The following is a 13,267-nucleotide window of genomic DNA, read 5'->3' as shown; positions in this document are numbered from 1 at the left end:
GAGAGCAACATGACGTTGGCTGCCGCGTCGGAATCAACCAGATAGTTGTGAACATTGCAGTTGAAAATTTGAAAAGATAGTAGGAATGGGGGGCAACCTGAGTGTGCTTCTTCCATTCGGAGTGTATTGAGCACAGTGGAAAGTGATCTGGGAGGTGTGCTTGCTCCCTTGCTGGTAGAGGCTACGTTGTCTATTGCTGTCTGTCCCAATGCGTGCAGTAGGATATCTCGTTGACTCTGGATCTTAGCCAACTCGAACAAACTGATGTTTGCTCGAGTTTTCTTCATGTCATCAACAATGTTGTAGTCCAGAGGTGGTAGACTTACCGAGGTGTCTGGGGTAGACTAGAGTGTTTTGTAGTTTGCTGCTCATGGAAGTACTCTTGCCCGCCATTGTCTTCCCAGACTTGTCTTGTGTTTTTTTCTTTGGGGTGGCCAGTGGATCAACCTTCCTTATCAACAGTTTGATCTTCTCTTGCATTTCCCCAAGTGTAGGGGGAGCCCCTTTACTCCTAAGATTGTAATGGTCATTTTGTCTTGGGGGATGCTTCTCGGTGTTTGTCTTCGGCATTGCTTGTGAGCACTGATATGCATTCACCACATGCCCAGAACTTGATGCTTCAATAGGTGTAATACCTTTGTCATAATCTTTGTCATCCCACTGCCCCTGCACACTGCTCTCTGCATCGAGTGTATGACTGTATACTGAGTTTGCGACTCGCTTCCAATCTGAACAAAAGTTCTCGGGGTGATGTTCTTCATGGAACGAACAGAACTCAAGATCTGTGCACTGATCGACATTGAACACAGAGCTCTGCACATTTTCTTGAGTGGACCAATTGCTGCCTGATGAGTTGCTTCCCTATCTCTGTCTAGGTGGATAGCTCCTTGCAAATGTGTTTGTTTTCCATTGTTTAAGCTCAGACACTTTAGTTGTTAAGTTCTTGACGAGGCGAGTGAGGGTTTCAATATCATTTGCTTCCTTGTCTCTACCCTTGCTCGCCATCGCTTGGGACTTCTTGCTCGCATCTTTGGAGTCCTTTGCTAGTTCATCATCCTTGATGAGTCCAATCGCACGCAGGTCTTTTTCGACAACAATAGCCTCTTCGCAGTTTTCCAAGAGTGTTGGTTTCGCAGCTCGCTTGACGAACTACGCAATGTTGGTCGGCAGCGCGGACGTGTAGTAATTAATAATAGAGTCATGAGGTTTGCTGTCCACTGCAAAGTTTTTCAATATGCGTGTAAACCTCTAGTTGAAATCTTTTACCTTTTCTTTCCCCTCCATCTTCAGGCTACCCAATTCTTTCAGAGATCTAGCAAGGGTCTTGTCATCAACAAAATTTTCAAGGAACATGCGTTTGAATGCACCCTAGTTCTATATGGAGTTTGGTGGAAGGCTGTGATACCACACAGCTGCGCGATCGTCCAAGGTACATGGGAACAATCTACAAGCTACGTCGTCATGTCGTACCTCAAGGGTCTACAGCTGCAGGTAGAAGTTGTCCAAATGATCTTCTACCTTCACCATGCTATCAGGGTTGAACTTGATGTTCATTCTCTCCATTTGCTTTGGCATCTTGTGCAGAACAACCAGGAGAGCCAATGGTCCCTGAGTCATCCATTCAAGATTTGGGTCAGCCATCTCTTCTTCTTCTTCGTCCTCTTCCTCTCTTTCGGAGTTTGATGGTTCCGGCTCTGAGTCTGTTGGTTCGTCTCCACCTCCACCTCCTCCGTTGCCTTCCCCTCCACCTCCTGTACCAGAGTTTGATCCCAAGATCACAAGAGTGTCTTGTTCACCTTACCGGAAGACCGAAGGTTCCTCTCTGTCTTCAATAGCTTTTGCCAAACCTTCAAGTGTGGCAAGGACTGCTTCTTCCACCGATGACACAACAACTCCCGTGGGAGTGGCTTTTGACTTCTTTGATGCATATGGAAGGTGTTGTATGCCTGGGATCAGTTCGACTACTTTCGCGAACTAGCGAGTGATGGGACGGATGAAGTGAAGGTGTTGATATGGAATCTCATGTTCAATTCTGGGAGGTGAGGAATAACCAACTGCAAAGTCGCGTGTAGGTGAAAGACAGTGCAAATTACTGCCTTGACCAGATGGTTGAGTGAGTGTGAGGGGAATTTCAACGATGTACAACTGGCTGCCCTCCTAGCGCCATATATGTTGACGGTGCTGGACTCGCCAACATTCAGGGGATCACCCTGGTATGAAGTCCCAACTAGACCTCACACCGTTTGGTGTGGGAGTCCCATCTGATATGATGGCCCAATTGCCATTGTCTTAAGGATTTGCCTCAACTCTTGCTTGTCAACACAAGAGAGTGGTTCGCTTTGTCTTCGAGAAGTGAGGTTCACGTGCCTGGTGAGTGTAAGTGTACTTGTGTCAATGGTTCTTTCACTATGAGGGGAAGAAGGTGAAGGTGAGTTCCAGGTTGAAAGGGATCAGTCCCAACTCGGCTAGGAACACATAACACAAAAGGACATACACAACTTCCGGTAGAGCAGTCCACTTGGATGCGGCAGTCACAACATACAAGGTAAGATAACACGTACAACACTTACGAATTAGTTCGAACGAGTGCAACAGTTGTTAAGGCAAGGTTCATGTGAAAGGTTTGTCTGATGTCCGACAGAGATATCGACACGAATGGGACAACATTAACAACATATACAACACATTTCCATTAATAGATTATGCGTTACAATAAATGAATCAGTTTAGATGTAAAAAACAAGTTAAATAAACATGCATTACAAGTGTTAAAGATTAGTCTTACAACAAATACAATATATGTGTGAAAACGTGCTGGCCTGTTAACAGGCTTTTGAATTAGGCAAAAGTTCCAAGACACATCGTTACACCATACATCACTAACCCCGTCAATGGGGCATTGGAGCCACTACTTACTCGTCAAAGAAAAGATTACGACTCTCTTGGCTATATGGGAGGAGCTGAGGTGAAAATTCCTTTCATGTACAAATGTGGGGGTTATTTATAGCCAAGGGTGAAACTGACCCTTGTGGCTGTTTGACTACCCTCATGACCATTCGACTTCCATGACTTTTCGACTTACATGACTATGTTCAACAAATGGGTCTCTTGGACTTCCACGTTACATCACATTGATTGACAACAAGCCCATAAGGGAGATGTGGGCAACATGACTCATGACATGACATGACAATGTTGGTACATTCGTGCTACTGCTAGAGTGCATGTCGAGCTATAGTGCCGTTGAGTGATGGATGTCTTCATGGTGTATCATAGCATGACGAAGTGTGCAAAGTCTTTGATGGTCCTTGGTTTGCTTGATGAAGCTTTAGCATGTTGTTCCTTGCTTTCATGCTGGAAGGCTTGACAGGCTCACTTGTTAGCGAAGGTGCATGTTCGTTGCATTCACTCGCTTCACATGCTTCATTCGTTCATCCATTGGTGAACTTGTCCATCTACATGTGCTCTTTTCGTTCATCGTCTTGACATGTTTGTTGGTGTACCTGTACCTGTAGTCACTCATGACGAGAAGACATCAAATCCAAAACATCCTAGTCTACCATGACACATGATCATTCGAATGCAAGTGACCAGGGGAGGCAGCAAGGCTACGATGCGGGATGATGGCTTCGGGCAACTGCTAATAAAAACTGTGCAAGTCATTGAGAGATGGAGACAGACAATCTGAGTTGACATTGACTATCTGCAAGGTCTAGCTTGGTTGGGAGGCAAAATTGCGCAAATTTCGGGAGGGACAGTCCGGGTTGTAGGAGGGCAAGGCAGGCATGCTCTGTGCATTTTTTGGAACGAACAATCAGCAGGGGATGGACAGCCAGATTTGCGCAATTTTCCAGAGGAATGGGTCGGGCTGCATGAAGGGTCAACATGCAAGGATTGCACAATTTTTCTAGGGAACTGCCTGGGAGACTGGAAGCCAGAACTGCGCAATTCCCTGAGGGAACTGCCTGGGAGACTAGAAGCCATAACTACGCAATTGCCTGAGGGAACTGCTAGTGGGTTATTGGGTCACTGGTAGCCAGAACTGTGTAATTCCCAGAGGTAACTGCCAGTTGGATGTTGGGGTCACTGGCAGCCAAAACTGCGCAATTCCAAAACGGAATTGGTAGTTGGCTGCTCGGGTCACTGGCAGCCAAAACTGCGCAATTCACAGAGGGAATTGACAGTTGGCTGCTCGGTCATTGACAGCAGAAATTACGCAATTCCTAGAGGGAACAGGTAGTCAACTGCTGGCTGGGAAAACTACACTGAGGTTGAGAGTTCGGTATGCCGATCATCTCTGCGCAATTTCTAAGTTGAGCTCATTGATGGGCAGCGGAAGGCTTGCTCATGAGCACTGCGCAATTTCTGAGATGAACAACTGGTCGACTGTCTAGATGACTGACTAGGAAAACTGCGCAATTTCCTGAAGGAGACAGGGACAGACACTTAGTATCTGTCCGACTTGTCTATGCAATTTCCTCAGTTAGTTGAACGGGTGAGGTCAATGGCCTCTGCACAAATTTTGAGGGGAGTCAATCATGGGGTGACTGCCGAGTCCGACTGTTTGGGTGGCCAACATGAGAGTTGATTGAGTTGTTTGCGGATAGCACAACTTGAAAAGACTAACTTGGTGCTTTTGCGCTGTTTTGGTTGACAATCGATCGAGTCGAAAGTAGGGTGATGGTTCGACTGTCAGTGAGGATTCTAGTCATCAGAACTTCAACAAAAATTCACTAAGCGTGTGAACAGTCGACATATGCATAGGTAATCATACGAACAAAAATTCACATGACTTGACGACGAAACGACCAAACCATCTAGATACATATGTTCAACATCACTGATCGACGGTGCAAGTGACAAGTGCGACATTCGTGATTGACCGTTCATGATCGAGACGACGCTTGCACGACAGTGAATGTGACTCCGTGTGTGAGTGCGATAGATGCTTTCATGGCGAACACAACAGACACATATGAAGCAAAGACTTGGAGCATAACCAGAACACGATCACAAGCATGACTTGGACATTAGCATGTAGAGACTTGGATGCACTGAAAAAGCAAGGCGAATGTAAAGACTCACACGAACTCATGGAGTGAACATGAGTGTGTGCAATCATCAAGTGAAACTCTTCACAGGAGGCTCCGAAATTGGTGTCGGCCAAAATTTTGGAGGCTGGTTGTAGCTACTACAACACATACCAACCAAATGAAATGTATGGTCAAACATAATTCTACTGTCACAAAATAAAATATAATAATTTGTAGAGAGCATAACACAATGCTATATTGAAAAGACGATGGACTCCAAAGGCAAGCTAACCTGCAAAAAAAAGTAATATAAGTTATAAAAGGAAACATAGCCTATAAAATTAACATCAAGGAATTAACTACAAAACAATTCTGACTTCATGATGGGGAGGCCCTCATTAGGGTGGGGGGAGCATGTTAATATGCAAACATAATGTTCGCATATTAACTCTCCCCATGATGGTGGGGGTAGAGGTAGGGGGGATATAAGAGAAAACATACTGTCTTGTTTGACATGCACTTTTTTTAATTTATTTATTGCTTTAGTGGCCATGGCCCTTACGATTAAATTTACCTATTAATAATAAAATAGTTAAAACATTTTCTTGTGTTAAAAAAAGAAAAATAACAAACTTTGCTTTATTATTTTCAAGGAAAATCTTGCAGGGAAGCCAAAGAGCTGCCCCCACATTTGTGGATGACATCTCTAGTAAACCTATCGATGTAAACTAATGTGCCTCAGCTAGGGGAATTGAACCAAACAATTGTTGGCATGACACACGTCAAATGCCTAGCAACAATGGATAGAATTGTTTGAGCTAATCCCATGGGTTTACATTGAGATCTCCTAATTTGTTGTAAAAGCTATGTAAATTGGTTATATAATAGTGAGAAATGTACATAATTTCATTTTCGCCTAGTGATACATGAGAACTTTCATCTGTTCAATGCTATCTCATTTCCTCTTTGGATGTGTTATTTGAACTTTAAACTTGGGATTATTGCTATCAAAAAGCATTACAGATCTGGAATGAAGGGATTCAGCTTGCCAAGAAAGTATAACCATGATAAATCTATAGCTTTATGCAATCCATTGATTCACCATATGAGGGAAATTCATTAATATTGTTGATGATTAGACAATAAATAACAGATATCAAGAAATTTGTAAAATCTTTTCCACCCAGTGATGTGCAATCCACTGATTCATTGTATGTGGAAAATTCATTAATCTTGTTGGAATAAGATAAAATAAATAGTTTACATCAAGAGATTTGTTCAATATTTTCCAACACATAATGTCCACTCCTAAAAGGACATGCAAACACTTTTTCATATGTTATCACTGATAATCAAGGCATACTAAAACAATTATAACCATACCAACCAAATGATAATCAAGGCATACTAGAACAATTATAACCATACCAACCAAATGAAATGTATGGTCAAACATAATTCTACTGTCACAAAATAAAATATAATAATTTTTTGAGAGCATAATGCAATGCTATATCGAAAAGACGATGGACTCCAAAGGCAAGCTAACCTGCAAAAGAATAATATAAGTTATAAAAGGAAACATAGCCTATTAAATTAACATCAATGAATTAACTGCAAAACAATTCTCACTTCATGATCGTTCGCTTCTGTAAAGAAGTTGGTATATCAAATTACTAACAAACTGAAAATTATTCTATTCAAGGAAATTAAAGAGCTATAGTCCAATATATTATGTATGGCAATTTAACATAGTCATAACTACAAAGAGTAAATGACCTGCCAAGTCATAACTACAAAGAGTAAATGACCTGCCATGGTAAGAGAAATCTATTTCCAAAATAAACAAATACAAAAAAGAATGCAATGTGGAAAAATTAGATATATCGCCAAAAATTTCATTCCTCTTAATATAAAAATAAACAAATACAAAAAAGAATGCAATGTGGAAAAATTAGATATATCGCCAAAAATTTCATTCCTCTTAATATAGCTATCAATTCTCAATTGCTAAGACAGAAAATTTTTCATTAAAAAGGAACCTAATTTTTCTTTCCCTTTTCTCAAATTGATTTCTATATTCTATACCATATGGTCAAATTTCTGCGCTGTTACATCATATCACGATGCATCTTGCATAGGTGAAAGCTCAAGTGATATTGGACAATGATCACTTCCTAAGAAACCTGCTACAGGGTGCACAATAATGTTAAACTATAACTCAAAAGCCAAGAATTTCAATTGTTATCTACGTGCTAGAAACCATAAGACAATTAAAACTCATGGATATTAGTCTAAAGGAACATAATCATCACCTTCCATTTCAATTCCATGTCCATGTATGTTGCTTGCAACAATACGATCTTTCAATGTTTCAGACACTAAAAAGTAATCTATCCTCATCCGTTTGCCTCTATATCTGGCAAAATTACAAAATACATCTGAGATATTCACGTCACAGGTTCACAACATGGACCAAAATTTTAGCGATAGACTAGTTTGCCTATGTGATTTTTTATTTTTTATTTATTTTTTTTAATTTTTTTTCAGTTCATAAAAACAAGAACCTATCTCAAATCCCAACAAAATTGGTGGAAGAACAAAAATATACTCACTTCCCCACAGGGTTCCCTGACCACGTATACCCACAGTCCTGTTCTGGTTCTTTATGTAGCCACCTGTATGTGTCCAGTAGCTTCCCCCTGTGGGAACATCCATATAATAGAATGAAACAAAGATAAAAGATAATCTGGAAAAGAACTGCCTAGCAATACCTCAAATATATAAATTAATTTGCCCAAGCTCAAGCTTTGATGTTGGCATGAGTTTGACAAACTTGACAAGGCTTGGTTTAAGGGTTAAGAGGACAACAGAATGTCATTTTCAACATGACACAATTGTTAATTCAGTTCCCTAGGTTCCACAGAAATTCGATTTTTACATCAAATGAGAAACATGAACTACCTTCATAAAACAGGAAATTGGGTCTTGGGAAACTGGAAGAAATAATCATTTTTTTACCGACTCCGAAAACACGGTTGTTCTTACCTTTAGCTGAAACATGCATGTCAATATTAAGTATTTCTACGCTGTTATAGTACCACTCAATAACGTATTGAAAGGAGTCCTAATGTGTAAAGTAAGAGGACAAATATATGCTAAGTGACCAACTAAAGGTTGATAAAGTGTTACAAATGTTTAGTAAGGACAATTACGTAGCACAGCTACCTAATGTATCAAAAAAATGCGTATTACACCATTATATCAGCGACTTCATTAATAAAACACACGCACATTCTCCTTATGTCTCTCATGCTATGATGGTGAATCTTTTCTTACCAACAATGGTATAGAAGTGGGAGCACCTAAATCTTCTCATCAGAAATTGCAAGTCTGAGATTCTGAGTTGAAGAAAGAAGTCAAAGTCAAAGTCTCTACCCTCAACGCAACTTTTAAACAAGTGAAAATAAGGTATATGAATGCAAAGAAGAAGATCCCAAACCATACGGGAAAGAGGCCACTGCATGGAAGAAACTTGGCGTACAGTACAGCTCACAGTTTCGAAGTGTCTGAAGAAGACACAAACCCTACGAGAAAGAAGCAAACATATGAAGATGGCAAAGAGCCATACAAGAAAGAAGCTGACATACATAGGCCAGAATTTGTACCATACCAGATGAGACGCAAGTTCAAAGCATGCATACTAGATGTGGTGCAGTTGCAAAACAAGAAAATTAAATGTGATTTTTTAACATGTATGCCAGACAGAAACCTTGACAAGCACATAACAGATGCGTGCAACATGCAAACTCAGCAAACACAAATGGCAGCCATGCTCAATATAAAGGAAGTCCCTGCAGAAGTAGAGACATGTCAAATACATTGTTACACAACCCCGACAGACAAATGCTCACACTACGAAGGTGTGGACCTCAACAGTGTGAGACAGACACAAACCTCAAGAAACTTATGCAAACAAACATGACTTAGCAGAGACAGAAGAAAAAGTAACCTGTATAAGAAACATAATAAATCTTCCTTTGATACAAATTTTGCAGGTGTGACATGCCCACCATGAGGAGGCAAAATCACTGAAACAGACGGAAGAATTATGGAGATAGAGATGTGTCAACTGGTTAGCATCCAAACAAAGATAGTTTTTCAAGTCGCTTACTCTTTTGGTAGATTCTATAGATAATTGAAGTTACCATTTTATTGAAATGGAAGCCATTTTTCAGAAATATAATTGTCACAACTTTCATACATGGAACATGAAAACCAAACTATGTTTAATGCAAAAATCCTTTGGGAGATAGTCAGTGGGACTAGTCCAAACCCACATCAAGATAAAATCATAGGATGACAGTATGGGGATGGCAAAGGCAAATCAATTATAGGGCTTCTTGTAGCTGATTCTGAGTTGTACCACCTTAGTGGAGGTCAAAAAGGACTAGGGGCAAAGGATAATCTCCTTGAAGTATGGGAACAAGGGTACAATCAAGAGGGATCAATCATCCAGCTTGGCCTGTGATCCATATTAGAATGCCCCAAATATTAAATGACCAGATCATAGGTGGAGAGTTCTGAAGTAAAGCTATCTATGGATCATCACAGGGCTGTTGGTTAGCTAACTGACCAATGGGGAGATTTTTTTTTTCCTAGGTGATACTAACTCTTAAGAAGATATCACTGTCACAGAATTTCAGAATTGTGAAGACGCCTTCAATACCTTCAAGATGAAGTTCGATAGCCTTTAAAGTATTAAACAAGAGGGTTGCTTTTCCTTGGGCCTGTTGGAAAATGTAACTAGGTTCGGTCTTCATTATTGTACTTGAAGTCAAAATGTAATATATTTGTCAAAATAAAGTGCAAAGAATTTTATTATTAAATTGAATTCACTTATTAAAGCATGGGTTTCATGCTTGGGTCAATTATAGGTCAAGCTTCCATTTTAGGATTTAGGTTATTGTCAAAGTAATTTATTGTTTGACTCCTCCATCAGTCATCCTCTTTAGCAATGTCTTCAAGTCAGCCTCTTCAAGTCGGCCTCAAATAAATCATCTTCAAGGATATGTATTCATGTTGGCCTTATAACAGTGACACAACTGTTCATGATGATCATTTCGGCTCATTTACTATGGACGCACCACTACATATATAAACCTGGGAACTTTGCATTATATCAACTTAGAACAGTTCGGATAAGATTTCAGAGATACTTCTTTTCAGTATCTTTACAGTGATAAGTTCGGATATCAGAAGGGATTTCCGGTACCATCTTGGAGAAGAAGTTTCGGACTATTACAGTGACAATTTCGGGCTATTACAGTGATCATGATTTCGGTGCCATCCCAGTATTGCTGCTATCCTAGTTTCAGTACTACCTTATTTCGGTGCTAACACAATGATGAAGGCTCACTACAGTGTCACAGTCTCAGTGAACTCTCAGTAAGAATTTCGGTACCAGAGTTATCACAAGTCTCGGTATAACCACAATGGTGAAGATCTCAGTCTCTTTACAGTGATGAAATCGTGTTGAGATCTTGGTGCATTATAGTGATGAAGAGAAACTACAGTGAGTCGTGACGCAGCGAAAGGAGGATGACTTGATAGAGGTGGTCTCGAATCTTGATTGTAAGTGTCATGGTCGTCTCATCTTTTGAATCTACTGAAGGAAGAATTTGTGACTGGGTTTTCCCCTCGAGGGGGGTTTTGCCCTGGCAGCGTGCCTATATCTTGCGTTCTCTTCTTTTGTTGCTTACCATTAATCTTGATGATAAGAAAATATAGTTAAGAGATCTGATACTAATAATGAAAACATCAGAAGTTAATGTCATAATAAGGGAAATCGTTTTAACTGCCAACTCCTTGGATTTTCCAACATGGTTTCAGAGCTATGGTCAAAGTCAAAGGCAGTTTGAAGAACATGTACACATCCTTGAAGCATTCTCAGTTCTGTCAAGATCCCTCAAGTCTCTACATCTCGGTAAAGGCTATACCTCGCTCCACAGTTCAGGGAAAAGCTCGCATAAATCTCATAAGGACAAGTTCGTATACATCTGAAATGGAGTTCGGATGTCACAAGTTATGCTCAGTGATGCAACAAAAGTTTGGATTTCAGTGAGGTAGTTTCGGTGCTCCAACAGAAGAACAAGTTTGGATATTACAAGATGAGAAGGATTTGCTGTCACAATAGTGAAGGCTTGTTTCTTTGGACAGATTTGATGACACCACAGTGAGTAGTTCGGATTACAGAGAGGATGTTTTAAGTATCACAATGAAGGAATTCGGTAATAAATCAGTCACAGTCATAAAGGAAAAACTCGGCCTCTGTGATATATGGTCAAAATACTAATATATATAAAAATGAAGCATTGCTATGTAAGATCGAAACAGTATATTTTTATCTCACACTTGTTGAAGAAATGGAATTTTGGCGCAACTATCAAGCACAAGCACAAGGTTCCATCTCAAAGGAAATCAAGTATTTAACAAGATGCACTTTCAACAAGTCTAATAAGCTATCAAATCAAAGGTATAAAAGATCATGGCTTACAAGGTTTGTCAAAAAACATCTCCAGGTATGTCTTAGACTATAAAATTTTCTTTATCTTATTTTGAAAGTTTGCATTACAGGACTAACATCGTTATGTCTAGTCTTGAATCATACTGATTCTTGTTCTGGGTGATTCACCTCTTGATAAATCTACACCTCATATTCTTAATTGATTTTATAAAACCCTAGATAGGTTCTCTGGAAAACCCTAACCTAAGGGTATGCTAATGTTAATGTTTGAAACCCTAAACTGCTTGGGGATATTGAGAAATTCTATTTGAAGTTTTTGATGATGTCATGTTTGGGGTTTTGTTATGATCATTCAACCCTAACTTGTTAGGGTTGAATGATGTTTGTCTGAGATCCCGAACCTTTAAAAGTTTGGAATAGTAGGGTTTGCTTTGCTATGTTATGAAACCCTAGATCTTTAGGGTTTGGTTGGGTCTATGAGTAAAACCCTTGTTATATATTTAGAGTACTAGGAATGAAACCCTAGTTATATGTCCATTTGGTTGAAACCTTAGCCTGTTCTAGGTCGGTATATGTTTAACATATTAATATTGCCTAGCATATGATGTGCTTATGATATGCTGATGAATTCCTAGATATATGTGCTGACCTAAGTATTAATGGTCATGAGTCCTAGGGTTTGGAAATAAGCCCTAGTCAAGGTTTGATGTTCTAGGATGATGTTGTTTGATAAATCTAGGGTTTTTGTAGTTAAACCCTAATGGTAGTTAAATTCTCTAGTATGTGTAGTATGACAATCTGGAATCTATTGTTGAGATTGTGAAATTAAGAAATCTAGGGTTTACATCAAACCCTAGTAGATGCTAGTCATGATGTTGATTAAGTTGTGATTGGTTTTGATTGTTGAAGCTCATGCATAAAATCTAGGATATGTATGAAATCCTAGTGAGGAGTCTAACATATGAATTTTGAAAGTTGTTAGATTCATTGATCTAATTTGTTTCTAGGGTTTGCTATATGAGAGAACTTGTCATGTTTTTGAAAGAATATTGAAACCCTAGATATAATGAGTTGTTAATGTGATTTTGGGTTTGTAACTAAACCTGGGAAAGAAGTTGAAGTATTGAAGTATAGTCTCTTGTTGATTATGTTTGTAAAATGCTTCCATTATTATAAGTTTTTGATATGGCTAACTTCATGCTTCTATAATTTTGGTTGTACTTGCTATCTAAGTTGTGCAGGTACATCATCTTCAAGTTGGTGAAGATGATTGTAAAGTAAAGTTGATGTGATAAGCATGATATATGAATGACTTTGATAAGAAGGATGGAAGCCATGAAAGATTCTCTGATGTCGTAAAGAAGAAGTAGAACTCCCTAAGTTAAGAGGGAGTCTGGATGAAATCTCCCTAGGTTAAGAGGGAGCTTGAATGAAAGGAATCTCCCTAGGATAAGAGGATGGTTGAGAATATTCCTTGAATAGATTAGATCCTCTCTGATTAAGAGGGAGTGACAGATATGGTTCTCTACTTCATGTGTCATGCACTAGACTAGGACTAACAATCGTAAGTTTTAATGAAGGCCATGAGTGAGAGAAGGAAATTGGAGAATGCATTTTGAAGTGTAGCTGAAAGAAGGAAAGCATGATCCGATTGAAGAATATGTTGCTGCATATGAAGTAGGAAAGAAAAGTGTATGATTGAGGAATC

General features: G+C 39.5%; 1 protein-coding gene across 2 annotated transcripts in view; it reads right to left on the bottom strand.

Annotated features, from left to right (window-relative positions):
* Positions 1 to 6,223: 6,223 nt before the first annotated feature.
* Positions 6,224 to 13,267, bottom strand: part of LOC149205655 (DNA-(apurinic or apyrimidinic site) endonuclease-like) — a 350,957-nt gene continuing 343,913 nt past the window's right edge. The window contains exons 7-10 of one of the 2 annotated variants that reach the window (XM_089393520.1): positions 7,649 to 7,735; positions 7,349 to 7,452; positions 7,122 to 7,219; positions 6,224 to 6,582 (exon numbers count right to left, since the gene is read on the bottom strand). In XM_089393520.1, coding sequence (XP_089249646.1) covers positions 7,155 to 7,219; positions 7,349 to 7,452; positions 7,649 to 7,735 — 256 coding nt within the window. In that variant the 3' untranslated portion in view covers positions 6,224 to 6,582; positions 7,122 to 7,154. The remainder of the gene's footprint in view (positions 6,583 to 7,121; positions 7,220 to 7,348; positions 7,453 to 7,648; positions 7,736 to 13,267) is intronic. The other variant, XM_089393521.1, reaches the window with a different exon arrangement.

This window comes from Pinus tabuliformis, chromosome 1_2 (assembly GCF_031772625.1).
Source record: "Pinus tabuliformis cultivar Carrire ecotype Pingquan chromosome 1_2, CPIR1, whole genome shotgun sequence".
NCBI classification, from domain to species: domain Eukaryota; kingdom Viridiplantae; phylum Streptophyta; class Pinopsida; order Pinales; family Pinaceae; genus Pinus; species Pinus tabuliformis.
Note: the sequence above shows the minus strand (reverse complement) of the source record. Positions and strands in the feature narration are given on the sequence as shown.